At 46.2% G+C, this 20820-nt stretch overlaps 1 protein-coding gene across 1 annotated transcript in view; it reads left to right on the forward strand.

Moving 5' to 3' along the window:
* TG (thyroglobulin) overlaps window positions 1-20820 on the forward strand; it is a 273908-nt gene that overhangs the window by 72362 nt on the left and 180726 nt on the right. The window contains exons 26-27 of the mRNA XM_003933694.4: window positions 5907-6092; window positions 11518-11685. Of these exons, the coding sequence (XP_003933743.2) occupies window positions 5907-6092; window positions 11518-11685 (354 nt within the window). The remainder of the gene's footprint in view (window positions 1-5906; window positions 6093-11517; window positions 11686-20820) is intronic.

The raw sequence follows: 20820 nt of genomic DNA on the forward strand, positions 1-20820 counted from the left end.
GGCAGAGCTGAGTTGCAAAGTGGACGCAAAGCCACTAAGTGAAGGATCTTGGCAGAACCCGCGGAGTTCAGCCCATGCTGTCAGGAAGGCCCATGTGGCCCGTGAGGCACAGCAAGCCACTTGCAGGGTCCTGGGCACTGGGCTCCCTGCAGCCACTCCTCCCAGGCTTCCTGATTCACGGAGCTTCTCCTTCTTCCCCCTTTATTCTCTACCCTCCCAGGACGTTTTCCTCCCAGCGAACTCAGGCCCTGTAAGGTGTAGACCGTGAGTCAGTAAACTGGTGTCAGGCTAAGATCCAGCCTTTTTTTTTTGAGACAGAGTTTCGCTCTTGTTGCCCAGGCTGGAGTGTAATGGCGCAATCTTGGCTCACCACAACCTCTGCCTCCCAGGTTCAAGCTATTCTCCTGCCTCAGCCTCCCAAGTAGCTGGGATTACAGGCATGTGCCAGCACGCCCGGCTAATTTTGTGCTTTTAGTAGATACAGGGTTTCTTCATTTTGATCAAGCTGGTCTCAAACTCCTGACCTCAGGTAATCTGCCCGCCTCAGCCTCCCAAAGTGCTGGGATTACAGGCATGAGCTACCACGCCTGGCTGAGATCCAGCCTTTCTAATCAACTCGTAGCGGGTCCCTGGGCTGCTGGTCTGGGGACCACACTCGGAGTAGCAAGCTGTGTGGTATTGTATAGTTTACAGCTTCCTTTCTCATTCATCTTTTCATTTCACACTCATGGAAACTTTTGGAGAAAGGCACAAAGGTGATCCCAATCCCCATGGACACATGAGGAAGTGCTCTAGGCTGCTGCTGGCACGTGGGAGAGGCAGCAGCTCTTTCCCTGGGATCCTGGGGCCTGTGCTCTTCTGCCCTGCCCTGCTCACCTCCTGCCTCCCCTCCAGCAGGGTAGAGAGGAAATGTGCCAGCAAGACAGACAATGAGCTCTGAGCCATGGCCAGGCTCTGTCCTGTGCCCTGTGGCTCCTTCACAGCTGTTAAGGGCTTCAGAGTGAGGGAGGACAGTGGGGCCCACCTGCCTGTGTGTGGTTCCTTTATAGCTGTTAAGGGCTTTGGAGTTGGGGGAACAGTGGGGGCCACCCGCCTGTGTGGATCCCCTGCTCTGCCATATAGGAGCTGCATAGTCTTGAGCCTGTTCCTTGACATCCTAGGCTTCAATTTCTCCTTGTAAAACAGGAGTCAGAGTGGACCAAGGTCATCAGCAGGTTGAAATGAGGTGACAACTGTGAAGCTATTAGGACAGGGCTGGGCTCAGGAGGAAAGCCGAGCAAGTGTAGAACATTTCTGTATTCATCTACATTCCTGCTAAAAAGTTTCCTGAGGGCCCGAGGCCATGGCTGTGCACCAGATGAGAGCCAAAGGCGGCTCCACCTGGGACCTGGGGCTTGGGAGCATGGGAGTGCAGGTTCACTCTCTGAGGTTCGTAACTCAGGGAGAGTTGCTTGGGGCTTCCAGAAGCTTCAGACGTGTGCCGGGAAAAGCAGCAAGTGAAGATGCCACAGCCTAGGCCCAAAGCGGCCCTGACCTCGGTAGCAATCGCCAGCCCACAGCAGGGACAAGTGTTGGTGTTTTTTCCCCTCTGGTCCTTCTCTCACCTAATGCCTCCATCCCCACTTCACAGAGAGTTTGCCTGGGAGCTTGGAGTCTGGCAGAGCTCGGATCTCTCTATGATCAGTGTCACTAGGATTTCTGCCTCAATCTTTATTCCAATTATTTTTACTGTCTTTTCTTTTCTCTACTTTTTTCTTCTTTTCTTTTCTTGAGACAGTCTCACTGTGCTGCTCAGGATGGAGTGCAGTGGTACAATCTCAGCTCACTGCAACCTCTCTCTGCCTCCCCCAACGAGTGGCTGAGACTACAGGCGGGTGCCACCACACCCCAGCTAATTTTTATATTTTTGGTAAAGACTGGGTTTCACCATGTTAGCCAGGATGGTCTCAATCTCCTGACCTTGTGATCCACCCACCTCGGCTTCCCAAAGTGTTGGGATTACAGGCGTGAGCTGCTGTACCCAGTTTTCTTTTTAAATAACAAAACATAGGGATTGTTTTCTAAAAATAAAAATCAAAATAGAACAGTAACCCCTACCAAAAATGTCTTTAAAATAATAACATACCGTTTTATGACATTTTTTAAACTGCAATTGTATTCCTGTTTAAATGTTCATTACTTTTTTTTTCAACATCACACAGAAAGTTGTAGTGTTTGTTATTTTTATTTTTCCTCCTTGTCTCTTGAAAGTTTATACTTCGGGGTAAAATTACAAAGGAAATTGGGAAAATTCCTTGTTGCCAAACTAAATCAAGGGCAGAACTAGGTTTTGCTTTTTTTGGTTTGTTTTGGCTTACAGCAAAAGATGCACCAGGCAGCCATTCTAGCCCTGGGTGGAATGGAGGAGGAGGAGGAGGAGGAGGAGGAGGAGGAGGAGGAGGAGGAGGAAGAGGAGAAGGGGGGGTGGGGAGAAGGAGGAGGAGGAGAAGGAGGAAGAGGAGAAGGAGGAGGAGGAGGAGGGGGTGGGGAGAATAAGCTGGGTCTGGCTTTCAACTCCCACCTCCCTCTTCTTGGCTCTGTCTCTGATCAGAAGCAACCTCTTTATTTCACTTGAAACTCAGTTTCTCTTCTGTAAAATGGTATTATGTTGCAACTGGGGAAGAAAGGACACTTTTCTGAAAGTCACCCACATACGTCCTCAGCTCCCAGTAGGTAGTTAGTTAATCATGTCTATTCCCATCCCTGACCTTCAGTAACCTGGAAGGTGAAACTAAAGAAAGGGTCAGAGTCTCAGAGCTTGATCTATTACCCAGTACCATCTGCTGCCTACACCCACTTAATATCTATGGTGTTCAACTTGGGGTATGAGCTGTCGGATCTTTCAGAATCAAAGGATGTCAATGCCCAACAGTTGTTTAGAGGTTGTGTAGCCCAACCCCTCATCTCACAGATGACGTCTAGGAAAACGAACCATTTTACTACATGAGACATCAAAATGGAGCCTCCCCTGAGTCTGAAAGGCCTTCCTGGCCTGCTTCATTGTCTAGGCCTCTCCCATTGCACGGGGCAGCTCAGCACTGGCACTGCCGTAAATAGTTACGAGAACTCACGCTGCGATAAGCACTGTTGTCAGCACTGTGGATGCGTTGGTGAGCAAAACAGAATCACTGATTGATAGAGGAATTGACCCAGCAATAAGATCAATTCAGCGGGTGGTAAGTGCTTAGATGAAAACAAAGCAGGACAGGGAGGTAAAGATGGATATGAGCTGCTTCAGGGGTCTGAGAAGGAATCATGAGGAGGGGACATTGGAACTGAGATCTAAAGGATGAAAAGCAGCCACCATGCCAAGTTCTCAGCGTAGGTAGTCCTCTCTGCCACCTGCCCTATGTGGAAGATACAAAGGTGAGCTGAGTTGTGTCCTGGACTCTAGAGTAGCACTGTCCAATGGAACCTGTGGCAGTGATGGAAATGGTCTACAAATCTGTGCTGTTCATTAGTCACTCATGACTACTGAGCATTTGGAAGGTGGCTATCGCAACATTAACTTTAATTAACTGACAGTGATTTTTAAATAGTCACATAAGGCTATGATTACGGTGTCAAACATTGGAGAATCACATGCTGGTAGGGGAAGCTGACTCTCTCAAATAGCTTAAATACAGAGAGAGGGACAGTGGAGGCTTTAGGACAGGCACAAATGGAACGTATGAGAGATCAAGGGAGAGAGAGATTAATTCTAACTGTTCAAATGCAGAGATGGATCCTTCTAATTCAGCTGAGCTTTGGTGAAGAATGGATTTGCCTGGCATAGTTGAAGGCATTCCAGGAAGAAGGGGCTGAGTGAGCCAATGCTTGGATGGAGAAGATGCTGGCTTTTTGGAGATGTGTAAAACATCTGCTAAGCATAAGCTAAGTGGCAGGCTTGTTGTTCAGCCCTTTTATATGCATTTTGGATTTTTTTCTGATATGGAGTCTCACCCTGTTGTCTATATTAGAGTGCAGTGGCAGGATCTCGGCTCACTGCAACCTCTGCCTCCCAGGTTCAAGCAATTCTTCTGCCTCCACCTCCTGAGTAGCTGGGACTGCAGGAACACATCACCATACTTGGCTAATTTTTGTATTGTTAGTAGAGACGGAGTATCACCATGTTGGCCAGACTGGTCTTGAACTCCTGACCTCAAGTGAACCACCCACCTCTGCCTCCTAAAGTGCTGGGATTACAGGTGTGAGCCACTGTTATTTTGTCTGCTCAATGCTCGTGAATATTACTTATTATCATCCTCATTGTACAGCTGGGAGGTTTGGGAGGCTGAGAATCCAATGAATTAGGAATTTGCTTGGCAGGGAGCCCTCAGATCTGTCTGATCTGAAATTTGTGCTCTTGATCGCACACTGAAAACCTCCCTATGACCCTCAGGTGTGTAAGTCAGATAAGATGTGGTGATATGCAAGGCTGACAGAAGGTCAGAGTGGTGAAGGGTGCAGGTCCTGGTGTCCCATCCACCACCCACCAGCTGTGTAAACCTGAGCAAGACAGTTCGCATGTTCAGACTTTTCCTTAAATGGAAAAAGGGCATAAGAATGGGCAAACATTAAGGCTACATTGCTCTCTCTATCTATCCCTAGAAAATCTCATGTTTGCAAAATGATGCTCTAAGATTAATAGGGCTGATTAAAAAACTAGAGTGAGGGAGAGGGAACCCAAACCATGCCACTTTTAGGTAGATGAATGGAAAAAAACAATAACAATTCTACTTAAAAATGCTACAACAGTTTTTAAAAAGATGTGTTGAATTTATACTAAAGAAATGCTTCAGCTGGGTGCGATGGCTCATGCCTGTCATCCCAGCACTTTGGAAGGCCAAGGCTGGCAGATCACGAGGTCAGGAATTCAAGACCAGCCTGACCAATATGGTAAAACCCTGTCTCTACTAAAAATACAAAAATTAGCCAGGCATGGTGGCGGACACTGTAATCCCAGTTACTCAGGAGGCTGAGGCAGGAGAATTGCTTGAACCCAGGAGGTAGAGGTTGCAGTAAGCCGAGATCTCACCACTGTACTCCAGCCTGGGTGACAAAGTAAGACTCTATCTCAAAAAAAGAAAAAAAGAAAAAAGAAATGCTTTTGTAAATGTAAAAGGACGCCTTAGCTTGATGGGGAGGGCATAAGGAAGTGTTGAAGCTGCTGAGTTCTGGAGACAAGGGCTAGTCGCACAAAGGGAAGGGAAAACTCTGCAACTGTCACTTTGAAGACGGAGCCCCTGAGTGGGGCCAGTCCCAGGCCAGAGGAAGAATGTAGGATCATAGGTGTTGTGTACAGTGCTGAGTTCTGGCAGTTTGCTTCATTCAGCTACATCTGTCTACACAGCATTCCTTTGATGATGTTTGGTGGCACAGGCATGACATGCTGAGAAAACTAGGTAGAGCACACAATGTGACTTCAGCATTACAGTGGCCAAGCTTCCCTACCATGTGTTCAAACTAATTGGTGTGACAGAAACACATGGGATAGTAGAGCAGGGCAGTGGAAATTAAATGAAACCGTGTAGGTAGAGCCTGTGGCACAGTGTCTGTGTATGCATTTACAGCTCGGAACATTTTTGCTGATAACAATAAACATAATATATGGCCATTTTCTACACATACCCTTTGAACCCTTGAAGACATGATGAGCATTTATCCCGATATTCCAGGTTTGGGGCCATGGCCTTGGCTGGCCCCACCCTCCTCATGCACGGGCACATCCAGAAGCTTTGTGGCACAGAGAACATCTCATCTTGGCTCACAGGCTGCCTTGAGCACAGTTGCAGCTAAGTCAACAAACTGTCCTATGAGATCAGCAAGCTCTGTCCAAGTCTGTCATGTTTTGAGGTCTTTTAAAACTTTGTTCTGTGTTTCCCCAGGCCAAGGATCCACCACAACACTGCAGAAAAGCTTTGAACCTACTGGTTTCCAAAACATGCTTTCCGGATTGTACAACCCTGTTGTGTTCTCAGGAGCCAGTCTGACCGATGCTCACCTCTTCTGCCTTCTTGCATGTGACCGTGATCCGTGTTGTGATGGCTTCATCCTCACACAGGTCCAAGGAGGTAATACTGGCGGTGAGGGCCAGGGCCTAACAAGGGATGGGGAACACATAAGGGTGCAGAAGCAAGACACGCAGCGTGGAGCTGCATGGGGAGTACAGGGAGAGTGCCCACACCCGAACAGAAGGCGATAGTCAAGTACGTGATACACACATGATATTCACATTCATATTCCACACCTTGCACACTGTGCCAGCCCCTTCACGCTGTAGGACTGGTTTATTCCTCACTGCTGTCTTTAGGGGACATTCTGCAAACTCCATTTTACACACTGAGAGACCAGGGCTCAGATAATTTAAATCATTTGCTCATGGTCAGACACATTGCAAAGTTATAGAGCCAGGATTTGATCCAAAGTATGTCTTCCACAGCACCTTACTGTCACCTGTGAAGCCTGGACTGGACATATTTGGTTGAAACATGTGTTAGCTCATTGCTATTTCCCATCATTCATTCAACAATTGAGTGCCTACTGCATACCAGGTCTTGTAATCAATATGCCTATCATTTTCAATAGTATCTCAGGGGGGAGGCATGTCTGTCTATGGAAATAAACTCATGGACTCAGCAGTGTAGCCTAGTGGTTGGGAAGGGACTTTGGTTTTATGGACCTGGATTCTAGTACCTGCTGTCACTTTCTGGCTGTGTTGGACAAGCAATCTTGGACAAGTTGCTTAAATAAAGTTGCACTTCCATTGTTTATAACATAGAGAGAATGATACTCCCTATTGGACTAATTGTTATAAAGATGATGAGTGCGAAATACTACATATAGATTTGGCTCCTGGTGTACCACTGATTGTCTAACAGGGACTTAACTGTTTTATATAAAAGTCAACCCTATTTCTCATTAGCAGCATCAAACTCTAACTGTTTTATGTGAAATACAATCCTATTTCTCCTTAACCATAACAAACGGTGACTGTTTTATGTGAAAACCAGCGCAATTCTCCTTAGCAGCATCACCCTGTAAGCAGCTATGTGACTGGTCACATTAAATCTATGAAAAATTCTAATTAGAAAAAATTGAACTAATCCAATGTATTTTGTTATGGTTCTCACCGAAGTCAACAGGAGACTCTAATCAATTACCTTGTATGTGCAATTGAATGTGCTGGGCATTAGGAACGGATGAAAAAGACTTGGGGTCTGATGGGGGAGGCAGTGTGCAGCATGAAAGGGAAGTGACCTTTACTCGCTTCCTCATCCCTGCTGACATTCAGCAAACACGTTTGGAGCATTACTCGGTGTCAGGTTCGAGAACTAGGCAGTGTGCAATGCAAGCACCCAGTGAGGTAGAGACGTAGAAGCCTTGGAGTGTGAAGGAAGGGGTTATCAAGAGGATGGTCAGGGAAGGCTTCCTGGAAGAAGAGGACCTTGGGCCAGGCTTTGTGGGGTGAGCAGTATTTAGATGACGGGGTAGGGGGATTTGGTTCAGAGTAGGTGTCCTTGTGAGCTGAGCTAGAGACAGAGAGACTCAGCTTTTCTGAAGACTATTAACTGAGATGTGGAGCTGACCAAGAAGCAAGTGTTTTGGATTTACTTTTAGGGCTGTCACTGCCTCTAGCATCTACATGATATCTCCACTAGGCTCAGGGTAGAGGGTGTCTCCTTCTGAGAAGGACTAGCCTTGCCTCCTGTGTGCAAGAGCCTCTGGTATTACCTTGGCAGGGCCATGCCTGACATAATTTGGATGTTTGTTCCTCCTTATCTCAGGTTGAAATGTGATCCCCACTGTTGGAGATGAGGTCTAGTGGGAGGTGTTAGGTAACCGTTAAAGATCTCTCATGAATGGTTTGGTGCTGTCCCTGTGACAGTGAGTGAGTTTTTCTTGTAAGATCCTTAAAAGTGCAGGGAAGAAGAGATGGTATCCTGGGCTAGGGCCATAGCAGTGGAGAAGGGGAAAAGAATACAGATTCAAAGCATCCTTAGGAGGCAAATTCAACAGGACTTTGAATACGGGGGTTGAGAAAGAGGTGTCAGTTATTATTGGGTAACTAGCTTGTTCACCTGCGTGGGGCAAAGAATAAAAGCGATCAGATGTCCAATTTGGCAATGGGAGAGGGAGATTTAGGAAGGTCATGAGTCCATGTGGGGTATCCTAAGTTTGAAGTGACTTTGAGACATCCACAAAATGTTGGCTGAGTTTTTAGAGGCAAAGATCCAGAGCTCAGAAGCGAAGTGTGGGTGGAAGATAGAAATGTGTGGATTACAGTTTTGAGACGATATCAAAGTTAAGAGTATGGATGGGATTTTCTAGGAGGAGGGTGCAGAATGAGGAACTAAAGGGGGATGGAGCCCATCTTGATGAGCAGCTGTGCAACAGGTAGAGAATCTGCAAAGAGATGGAGAAGGAGCAGCCAGAGAGGGAAGAGGCGACGAGGATGGTGGATCCTTGTGAAAGCCAGGGTGGGACAGCGTTGTGTGGTGAGGAAGTTGTCAGCAGTCTTGAGTGCTGCTGAGAGTTCAGACAAGGTGATTTCTGAAAAATGCTGAGTTTAGCTCACAGTGGTCAAGGGTGGCTAAAATGTGAATTTTTGGGGGAGTGGTGGGGAGGAAACACAGATTAGAAAGAGCTGATTTCTAAAATTCCTTCTAGATTTAATGCTCTGTGATTATGTGATGTGAATTCCTGTCAGTGTTTAAATAGGAAAAATATGTTAAACGCACATACACACACACAATAGGAAAAATATGTTATATGGACACATACGCTCCCCCCCCCTCGTATTTCTCTTGATGTCTATCTATATTTAGAAACACCATAACTCAAATCCAGGATTCCTCTTTGAACTAAATGTATTTTTTGAGGATACCACAATTTCCCCAGATGTACAGTTACTCACCAGACCATGTGATTTTTCAAGCTGGAAAGGTTGATTTCATTTTCCTTAGGATCATATATGGAAGAATGTTTTTGTTCTGTGGAGCGGTAAGCCCACAAAATCCTTTTTTCCGTGATATTTTTGGCTAGCAGCTTGCTTGCTTTTCCCTCCAAGTTTAACCTGTGATCTGTGAATTATGTTGAACCAAACACCCACCTCGCAATGCTGAAAGTCAAGCCTTCTTTGAGAAACACCTAAAGTATCGGGCAGATGTTTTCCCCAGTCTTGTCCAGTGGGCACATCTGGAGTTTTAACTAATGAAGCTTTGGCTGGACCTACTGATGACCAGGAACAGAATCTCGCTATATTCTTTACCACAGCCTGGAAAGTCATTTAACTCCAGTGGATTCCCCTCCTTTCCTTCCTCCCCTCCCAGCAAGTCTCCAGCCTCCTCTAACCTCCACCCCTCCATGGCTTTGTTTCCACTGAGAGTTATTAGTAAAAATTCATGGGGCTTCTGAACTACATTTAGTGGAGGCTGCTTAGAAGTGGGGCTCTGAGGGCCTGGAGTGGCCTCAGGGTCACGGGAGTGTAACTGAAGCTAAGCTGGCAGTATGTGACCAGCAAAGTGACTTCCAGCCTCTCCCCGGCCCCACTTCTCAGGCACAGCCTTCTCAGGGACATTTGGCACTAGTTAAAGAAGAAAGCTGCATGGATTTCTCTACTGAGGTCTGAGAGCAAAAGGAAAAATGCACCCTGCCTCTTGTTAATTCCATCATTCTGTTTCGTGGCTTTCGAGCGAGCCAGACCGCAGTGATCAGCCTTCCTCGAACTCTTTTGGGCTCTGAGTGTGCCCCTTGCTGGTGCCGTCCTCACGCTCTGCAGCTGGCCCTCAAGCCTGCACTTTGCTGAGGCTTTTGCTGTCTGCTGGCCATTCTATCATTTCTCAGCTCCTAAAAAAATCATTCTTCCTTTCTGTGCCTCAGTTTCCCACCTGTAAAACGAGGTGGTCTAACTAGGTCAACATTTCTTCATGATGCTCTTTGCAAACACTTATGCCCAAATGCACGCCGCCCCATACACATGACCTACCAAGTCAGGAATTCTGGCTGATACCTAGAAATGAACATCTTCAAAATGCTCCCCGTATTTCTGATGTCATCAGTCTAAGCATCCTTGTTCAAAAACTACCACATTAGATGACCTCAAAGGCCATTTTTAAAAAATTTAGATTTGCTACTGCTGCCGGGTTTATAACTACTGCAGTTTTACAGAGGCCAGCAGAAGGGAAAAGGACACAGTGTGAAATTCGTAAGCCAGACATCCATGAGTCATCTCCTCTGGGGAAATTTTGGAGATAGAATCATTTAGAACTAGATCCGGATTGGACATAAATTAGGAAATTAGAATGAGGAATGGAGTAGGAGTTGTGGGATAATATATTGCCCTATTTTTTATCCAGGAGAGTCTGAGAAATTCTACTACCTAAAAGGGTTATTTATCCAAATGGCATAGATATAAATTATAAATCTAAATATACTCAAGCAGCTTACTTAACTTATATGAGACTCAGTTTCCTCTTCAGTAAAATGGAGATCGCAATGTCTATAAGAATTAATGGAATTAATATGCTTAAAGAACTTATCGTAGTGGCTGGCACATGGCAGATACAAAAAACATGTGAGTTACTTGAATGTATCCAACTAAAATCACTATCAAATTCCATTAGTGTGGGAGTAGGTCTTCCTGATGATAAACAAAGTTATAATTTTAGGGTAGCTTTTTGAAATTGAGAGTCAGAAGACATATTCAAGACAAGAGAGTCCAGTGTCATCTCCCCTAGTTATAGATTTCTCTCCACGCATCCTAGGCATATGGACACACAGTCTCTGCTTAGATACATCCAAAGATGAGGAGCTTACTTCCTAATAGGGAAGTTTGTGTCATTGGTACGTAGGTCTTAGTTTTTAATAGCTTCTTACTCCATCTCAAAAAAAGAATAGTTTCTTACTTTGAATGTAAATACTCATTTATGAGACCCTTCAAGATTGAGCTCCTGTGTGTGGGTGTGTGTGTGTGTGCGTGCACACGCACATGTGAGAAAATGGGAGCGAGTAAGTGAGAAAGAGAGAGAGAGAGAGAGAGAGACAGAGACAGAGACAGAGAGAGAGAGAAAATGAACTTAAATGAGGCAGATAGGGAGGAGAAAAAGGAGGAGGAAAATGAAGCAGCAGTAGCTCAGAAAAGTCATCCTGTTCAGCAGGCATAGACCATGGTGACTGACGATTCTGGCAGTGATGCACCCAGGAGGTTGGAGGTGCTATGAATGCTGTGCATGCCATAAAGAAGGAGTCTCAAGGGGAGGGAAAGGATCAGCAGACCTGAAGGTGACCCTCCCCTTTAAAATTTGGCAAGAAGACAACTGCAGGACACTCAGGCAGAACTGTCTCAATTTAAAACCAGATTCTTGAGTTCTAGTGCCCACGTCTTCTCCTGAGATGCTGTCACCTAGCTTCATCCTCAGATGCTCTCAGGGCACAGAGAAGAGTCTCCAAAACACCCCCTCCCTCACATTGACCTCTCCGCCCTCTTGTGACCCTCAGGTTCTATCATTTGTGGGTTGCTGAGCTCACCCAGTGTCCTGCTTTGCAATGTTGAAGACTGGATGGATGCCTCTGAAGCCCGGGCTAATGCTACATGTCCTGGAGTGACATATGACCAGGAGACTCGCCAGGTGACATTACGTGTTGGAGGCCAGGAGTTCATCAAGAGTAAGTCTTTGCCATTTGTCCATATTCCTTCAAAATTACTCTTCCCACCAGCAAGGCCCTCTGCTACTTTCTTACGAGCTCTCCCTGTGGCCTGAGGAACTTGCACCTCTGAAAAGAAAACTTTACCAATCATGCTGCATGGAAACAACCCTAGCATCTCAGCAGAACTCCATGGGAAGCATCCATTTAGCTACTCTGACTGCAGGTGGACTGGGAGATGGCCAAGTGGGACAAGTTTGCTGCTCTCAGGAATCTTGGGGTCAGCTGGCAGTTGGTGGATCTCGTCTAGTCTTGGCTGGCGCGTCTGGGCCCTGATCTATGAGTTTCTCATCCTCCTCTGGAGGAACAGACTCTTCTCTAGGTGGCAGAAGCAGGAACAGGAGAAACAAGCAAGGCCTGTGCTGTTGGAGCTCAGATCTGTCATGTTGCCATTTTGGCCTCATCCTATTGGAGAAAGCAAATCCCATGGCCAAACAAGAGACAAAGGGCAGGAAAAACACTCTGCTCCTTTAATGGGGGAACTGCAAAGTCACGTGCAAATTGTATGACTACAAAGAAAACTGGAAAACTGGAGCCCAAAATGCAGTCTGTCCCCCAAACTAATGCCCATCCAGGCACATTTCCCCTTCTGTGAGTTAAGAAATTCCAGATTGTACCAACTGTGCTAAACACTCTAATGGTGGGTGCAAGGGACTGTGGTCTCCATTACATGGGTCCAACTCACAGAAATAACTATTGAGCTTTCTCCTTCTCCTTCGCTCTTTTGGAAGCTCTTCTGACCTTTCTTTTCTATGAACATACAAGCATTATGGTGAGGCTGCATCTCTGCGAGCATCTGTCCTAGCCTCTCAGTTTCCAGAGATGGGCAGTTAGTGTGTGAGGCCCCCCAGCCAGTGGCATCCTCTCTCCACCTTCACAGCCCTGCACTACCTCTCCCAGTAGACCCCCGTTGGGAAAAAGTGGATGCCCACTGTATGCTGGGCTAGGGACTGGTCAGCCATGTACTACTGATGTGATCAGGAAGGACAGGACCACCACCTTCACTGGAAACTGGTTAGAAACGCAGAGTTTCAGGCCACACCAATCCCCAGGTGGGCCCCAGCAATCTGTATTCTAACAAGTGGTCCAGATAATGCTTATGGACACTGAGGGCTTGAAAGTTTCCTTCCATCCTTGAGAGTCTGAGTTATGATGAAGATGGGGCCAGCTGCTCCCTTCCCTCTTCCTGCTCCAGAGTGGGGCTGAGGGGAAGCCCTGCAACTCATTGTCTGTTTATCTGCCAGCACCTGAACTGGGAAAGCACCACCAAGCTTCCACTCCGCCTTCTGAGTTGAGAGCAGTGAAAGCATGTGCAGATGCTGACCAGATAGGCTGAGCAACTGATGTGAGTGGGTCAAAGGGGTTCTTCTATGGGAACCTTTGGGTGCTTATGTCGCTGCAGGAAGTGATCTCCCAAAGACTGGCAGAAGCTTTCTCCAGGAAAAAGAGACTCACATCTTTATATCCTGCATTTCTCAGGATTCCAATGGCAGAGCATTCAATGTCACCTCCTCCAAAAGCCCTCCCTGACTACCCACAGGGCTTATTGCCTCCTCGACTGCAGAGCTTCATGGATGCTCTGCCCGTTCCTTTGTGAGGGAGTGGAGTCAGCAGCGTGCCACCATTGCCCATTAGCCTGTCTGTGGCAAGAGTGTCTGTGATGTTAGATCCTAGCTTTGGACACTAATTGTGTGATCTGGAGTAGGTCAATGAATGTTTTCAGGCCTAATTGCCTGTCTGTATAAAGAAAGTAATACCAGCACCCATCTCACAGGGTTGTGAGGATGAAAGGAGAGGATTTAACAATTAAAAAATAAGGATAATAGAGATGACTTATGTAGCACACCCTCTGAGGCAGCCCTGCTCTGAGGCCTTGACTGGTACTCACAAGTCCTCAACACAGTGCTTCAGGGCAGGCACTTTCATTGTCATTGTCCCTGTTTGCCCGCTGAAGACACTCTGCTGTTAGGTGACTTCCTTAGGTCTTCGAGCTTGTAAATGAGAGTGCTGGGGTCTGACACCAGGCATTCTGGCTCTCACTCTGCCTTCTTAACCACTTGCCTTGCAGATGAAGAAATTAGCAGAGTTCCTGATCCGTGGTATTGATATTAGATGATATTATCATTATTTGTCATTGTTTTCTGTCATATTTGAAGAAATGAACTGTATTTCATTAATTTCTGGATTCATACCATTGAGCATAAAATATGGCATATATATATGCCATATATATGTGTGATTGGATGTTTGGGGGTGTATTTGTTTGTTGGGGGCTGGTATTAGAAGTTAGTCCTAACCATAAAAAATGGCCATATATATATATATATATATATATGCCATTTTTTATGCTCAATGGTATGAATATATATACATGTATATATATATACATATACATATATATGTGTATATATATATGTATATATATATATATATATCTGTGGAGTGCATGGTTACCAAATTCTGAAACAAATATTGCAGAATTTGGTGGAATTCTATGAAGCATAAATAATTTCTTTTGGGGTAAATACAATCAAATCACTTATTGAAATGATGGCTAGTAAACACATGGCATTCATTACTCCAAGAGGTAGCACAGGGTGAACGCAGGCATTTCAAGAAAGACATATGATATATTCATGGCAGTAAATCCAGAGTGAATTGCTCAACCCTGAGCGTGTGCTTGGTATGTGCCCAAGAAATGAGGTCTGTGCCCTTGTCTGGCCTCCCGGAGAAGAAGTGATTACCAAAGGACTTTGGTAATGTTTGTTTTTTTCAGTGCCTTATATGTGTGGGTGTGTATTCTGGGGTGAGGGTGCGGCTTTAAGCAGTGTGTGCTATGATGTGGATTTCAGCAGCCTTCATATTCCTTCATATTCCAAATTGGAGATTGCACTATATAAAGACTGATTAGGAGGCTCCCTCCAATTGAAGGCAACAGGACACAGATCTTTCCTCTTCAAAATAGGAGGTCAGCCTTTTAGTGTGATTAACCCCTGGGGGTGAGAGGGAGGGTGTGCAGTACTTTAAATTCTTACTGCAGTGTGAAGAGCTGATGATACCCTTTTCTATCAACAGATAGTGAAGGAGGAAAAGAGGAAGAGGATTCCGGGTATAGGAACAGTTGCAGGGGAGGATGTGGAATGATTTGAAAGAACATGGGGAGGTGCCAGGGACAACATAGTCAAACTCCATTCCCACTAAACTTGGTTGAGAACTGGCCTCTTCCTCCCAGTATAACAATGGGGTAGATGGTTGTGAAGACAGACTCTGAATCAGGCCCCGGAATTTGAATTCCAGTGTGAATGTGTCCTCACCATGTGGCCCTTCTAGGCTTTGGTCTTCCCTATTATACAATGAGGATAATGATGGCCTCTGACTCTCCAGGTAGTTGGGAGGGTGAAGGAAGAATACGTGTGGAACAGCAGAGTGGTGCTGAGCAGGGCAGGCTCGCAGTGAACACTGAAGATGGGGCACAAGGGGTGGGAGTGAAAATGCCTGGAATTGAGCCTGGCTATTTCCCCTAGCTCTGTGGCCTTATTCAGGACACCTGACCATCTTCAGCATCAAGGCCTCCACTGTGCAGTGGGGGCACTTGTTCACAGATTACTGAACGAAGTGCTGACCTACACTACAGCCCTCAAAGAATGCCTTGTTCTCTGGTCCCTGGTTCCCTGCCAGCACACCCAACAAGGGCACCCATGGGACTTCTGGGTACAGACATCTGTTTTCATTGATCAGTTCACTGGTACGGTCAGGCTCTGGTTCAACAGATGACCTGGGTAATGGAGAGTAGCATTTATTTATAAAGGAAAAATGAATTGACTGCCACCAGGTGTAGCAAGTTACAACCCAACAGAACACAAATTCAAGTAGTAAATATATCAGTATGTGCACTGCATTATACAAAGTGCTTTCACGTACAACTTAGTCGATCCTTTGGGCACTCTGGTGAGGCAGTGGTTATATCACAATTTCACTCATGAGAGTGAAGTTTGGAGCTATGACATGACGTACCCTGGGAAACAATCTTTACATTAGTGCCATGGCCGGGGCTCTAGGCTTCAGCTTTGGAGACCACTGCTGTCTTGTGGAAGCTTCCCACCTGCTCCCCGCTGCCACCATCTGCTTCCACCATCCTGCATGCAATTTACTGGGAGTGGAAAGTGCTTTGGAGTTTTCCTTGTTATTGTGCCAGAAAATTAAGGCGTCTCCAGTAACTGAGAGTGTCACTCCTCAGACATCACTTTGGGGCCAGCTATGCTCTGGATATTAGGTATTAATGCCGGCTAATGGGATATTCCACTTCAAGGATTTTACAGGGCTGCTGGGAGAAGAGAACAGAAGATTCAGAAAAGCTGTAGGGTCAACTGTGAGTTGTGTAGGGGAGCTGGGAGATGCGCAAACAGCTGTGGAGGAGGTGAGTCGGCGGGAAGCCCTCCCCCGTGGGGAAGCGGCCCTGTGTTCCCTCCTCCCTCCCTGATATCCTGAGCACCTGCTGTGTGGGTGTGAGGATGAGGTAACCAGGCCAGGTCTGGAGTGCAAAGATGGGGAGAGTGGCTTCTGTTTTCAAGGAGCTCACAAGGTAGATGGGGTGAGAGATGCAGAGATTATTAAATGCAGCAGGCCTCTTGTTTGCTCATCTTAGTGGACTGACGAGGATTGTAGAGACATGAATGTCCCCTTAGCATGTCCCTTCCTGTTTCGTAAAAGCCTCCTTCAGGTCACTTGCCCCACAGAAGTTAGGACTGACTTCTAATACCAGCCCCCAACAAACAAATACACCCCCAAACAACCAATCACACAAAACATTTGGAGGCCATTTTAATCTAATTTGAAGATATAGCACCTTTGGCTGTGAGGCTTCACTTTTCTGCCATCAGTAATGAGTGATGGCTGAGAATATGAGATTTTGCTTCACCTTGGTGCCTGGGTTGATGTGTGTTCTCCAGAGAGAAATCCACACAGGATCTGGATCTCCCAAATTTCCAATGAACATCTCTGAGTGTATTTGACTATTTGCTGTTGGCTAGGTCAACTTTTTCATTTCTCAGAAAAACATCTTAGAAAGCTCCGGGACTGCATATTACTAGTTTTTGAGAAATCTTGAAGTGCAAATGAATGGAAAACAGGCAGAATCAATGTCCCCAAATGCCACACAGACATAAAATTTGATAGAAAAAAGAGAAAAGCCTTGGCAGAAATACTATTAGGTTCATCCTGAATTCAGATGGCTTAATGTTCAGTGATTGTGAGGCTTTGCCTGATGCCTGATGTTCAGTTTGTAGGGGGCTGTTTTATGTCAGTGATTGTCATTATCTTGGGATGCCAGGACCTCAGTGGAGAAACTTACAATACACCTGTGGTACTCATTGCAACCAGATGCATCCAGACTGGATGGCTGATGAATGCCCAGAAGTAGGATGGGCCATTTAAAAAGGGCCCTATCAGTTATTAGTTACTGTTGTCACAGCCTGTGCCTTGCCATGTGCTCAGTGCTATGCTTTGTGTCTCAGTTTATAGTTTGAATTCTCCCAGAATCAACCATGAGACAAAGATTCAGGAGCGTCATTTAAATAGGAAAGACAAGGAATATGAACAGAATCTCAGGGGAAGTAACAGAGAAGAGACGACGGCCAAGGAAGGGTAGACTCTTAAGCTGTTTTAATTCCCTGAATCAGTGCAAAACACACTTCAGAATGACCCCGCTAGCTGAGCCAAGGAACAGGATGTGCACCCAGCAGTGCTGCAGAGGACTTGGCTGACAGTTGCAGGGAGAGCAGCAGTTCCTGGCCCGTCCATCCTGCCACTATGCCAAGGGCAGCTGTGGCTTTCTGCAGCTCCCTCAGAGCCCTGGGCATAGACCAGCAGTTCATGTTGCATACGTAATTTCCACTCATCCTCTAAGACCTGGAGAGAAATGGCATTTTCTCCATTTACTGAGGGAAAGAGTAAGGTATAGGTCCTCAGGGGAATGTCCTCAAGGTTATTCAACTCACCAGTGGCACAACTCGGGTTTCCTTTATGCCACGATCATTTATTCAGATATGCTTCATGCTGGGAAGTGGGATGTAGAGATCCTGATACCTGCCTCCTGTTAAGGAAGCTCACTGTCTAGGAGAGGGGCAGGGGAAACGCATGCTCTCCTGGAGCAAGTGCCATTGTATTGGTCCAGCTGACCAGGCCTCAGTTCCCCTGGGCCTGGGCACCATCTTCTGGAAAGGAAGGACCCTGGGAGACTCCATCCTTATAGACCTACAGCAACCGTTCTGAACCTCCTAACGCACACAGGAGGCACAGGAGTGTCAGCTGATTCTCTGTAATAGTCATCTTTAATGGCTGGAGGTCTTTCCCCCCACAACTCACTAGTGGATTGAATGAAAGCAAGTCTCCAAATTTCGCCACACATCCAAGCAGTTATTAGCAAACAGGCCCAGAAACTGTCATGACCTGTCACTTGTTCAGTGGTCCCAGTGAAGTCCCAGCTTGCTATCCTTGGCACCTTGTTAGAAAGGTTTATTTAAGACAGAACCAATGCTATTCTCACAGCTGAACTCAACCCACCTTCTCATCAAAATCAGATGAACAAGAATCCTTTAGATCTGTGACTGATCACAGACCCATTTTGAATCAAGCCACAGCCCTAGGGCTGTTGGGCTCAGAAATCTGTCACAATCTCTTCCTGCCAGCCTAGGAGTGACATTGCAATACATTTAGCCAAGCCACGTGTTTTGAATCCTATGAATCTGACCAATAAATATGTGCCTCTTTCCAGCATTCATTATGCTAATTAACAAAGCCGGGTGGTGGTGGTAGTAGTGGTGGTGGTATTAACTGGGGATAAAGAGTTGATGTATCTGTGACTCCTTCCTGGAGGGTGGGGCTTCTGGACAGCAGCTTTTCTCTGCCACATGACCACTCCTAGAATGTGCTTTTCCATTAGGATCCTGCCCAGTTTAATACGAGGGCGTGGATTAAAATTGATTGCCACAGACACAGCACATGATCTCCGCGGAAGGTTTTTGAATAAAGACCACGCGACACTCAGCAGTGCTGGAGAATCAGGCTCTGTGCTCAGACCCCAGGTTCTCGGTGTGTTTGTGCTCCTTCAGCCTTGATCACAGGGGCAGCGACCCAGAATCAGGGGCTGGAGGCCGGTGTATGTAGCAGGGATATTTTAACTTGGTTATTGTGGAAGAAATGAAGTGTTATCATTTATCAGGGAAGAGGAGGAACGATGCTTGCTTGGGTTCTGTGTACCTTCTCATGGTCGTCAGTATTCTATTAGGGAAATGTTGCGGAATGGAGTCAAGAGTCAGAAGTCTGTTTAGGAAAACTAATTTGGGGCTAGCCTTATGTGTGGTAGGACGACGTTCTGTGTTTATTCGGTGGGCTCTGAGTATCATTAATTGTTTTGTTTTCCCTCCTTTATTTTTGCATTTACTTAGGCACTGAATGCCAGTTCTGTGCCAAGAATTGTGCTGGAGGAGTGGGAGATATAAAGAGGGGACTTACAGTGTATCCAAGAAGCTGGAGAATAACCACCAGCCATGAGGGGAGAGAACGAAGATCTCTGAGTACTGCAAACTCAAAAGAGCGGGGCGTGTGACCAGCTGGAGATCTCAGGGAAGCCTTTCAGAAGGCAGTGATTCAGAATCTGATTCTTAAAGAATGAGTAGAGGTCAATCAAGTGAAAGAGAACAGGGTTCTAGGCAGAGAGAAAAATACGTGCCATGATGCAGAGGCCTGACAGCAAGCATTCAGTGTGACTGGGGAGGTGGGCACTTTGGAGACAGAGTAGAGCATAAGGCTGCTCAGCTGTCATGAGCCAGATTGCAAGGAGCTGAATTCTGACATCCCTGTAGCTACTGCAGGACCAAAGGTAGGTTTGCCTTTCAGGATGGATACGTGGGGGCTGTCACTGAGGGATGGGAGGAGGCCAAGGTCAAGGCTAGGGTGGGGATCAGCTAAAGCCTAATGAAGTTAGGAGATGTGGTAAGGCTTGAGCTGAGAGGGAGGGTTCAGAGGAGAGGAAAGAGTAAAGAGCAGTTTAGGAAGTAGTCTGATGGATGCGGAGACCGATGGAGAGGGAGGAGCCAAGGATGACCTGAGAAGAAGGTGGTCCTATTAACTGATTTAGAAAGCAGGAGGAAGTTATTTTGGATGTAGAGATGGGAATGGGCAACAATCTTTCTTTTACCCCAGTGTTCTCTATGTATTCCTATGGAGACTTGGCAGTCATGGATTACGAAGACCACCAAGGGGTTATAACTTTCCTTGTGGTGATTGACAAGGGTGCTTCCCAGGACACAGTCATCTCTGTAGATTCTGGTCAGGTGACTTTCGGGACCTACCAAGGTGCTCTACATATATGTACTGAGTTTAGTTGAATTCCATTGGATTAAATTGTATTGAAACATGCAAAAACCAAGGATGAACTTAAGACAGCATATTTCTCAGGCTGGCAGACCCAGGGCTCTGTTGCCTTGAGATGGACAGAGTATATAAGACGGTCTGCTTCTTATCACAGTTCAGTACATTCTGGGCCAAAAAAACAGTCTTAAACTGATTTGCACCTGCAGGAAGCACCCATTTGTCTCTGGGTGATAAAAGGGGCACCTATCATTTTTGACATTATGTAAAGAAGGCCATATATACCAACAAAAGTAAGAGTCCCAGACAGAGTGAAAGACTCACCACCAGCTGACCCCAAGTCAGTTACTGAGACTGCTGAGAGGTCAAGACCTTCTTCTTGACATTTCCTAAGGTTTACTGCTCTTAGGAAGGGGCAGGCATAGGGATGTGACCGAATCTGTATTTGTATTGAGGGACTATAACCGAAATGCCCCAAATTATTTCATAGTAAACTACACACACACACGCACGCATGCACACACACACACACACACACACACACACGCATGCATATATTATTTTTCCACAGGTTATTGGGGTAAGGCGGTGTTCGGTTACATGAGTAAGTTCTTTAGTGGTGACCTGTGAGATTTTGGTGCACCCGTCACCTGAGCAGTATCCATTGCACCCTATTTATAGTCTTTTATCCCTTGCCCCCTCCCGCCCTTTCCTCCAAGTCTCCAA

This window comes from Saimiri boliviensis, chromosome 15 (genome assembly GCF_048565385.1).
Source record: "Saimiri boliviensis isolate mSaiBol1 chromosome 15, mSaiBol1.pri, whole genome shotgun sequence".
Classification (NCBI taxonomy): Eukaryota; Metazoa; Chordata; class Mammalia; order Primates; family Cebidae; genus Saimiri; species Saimiri boliviensis.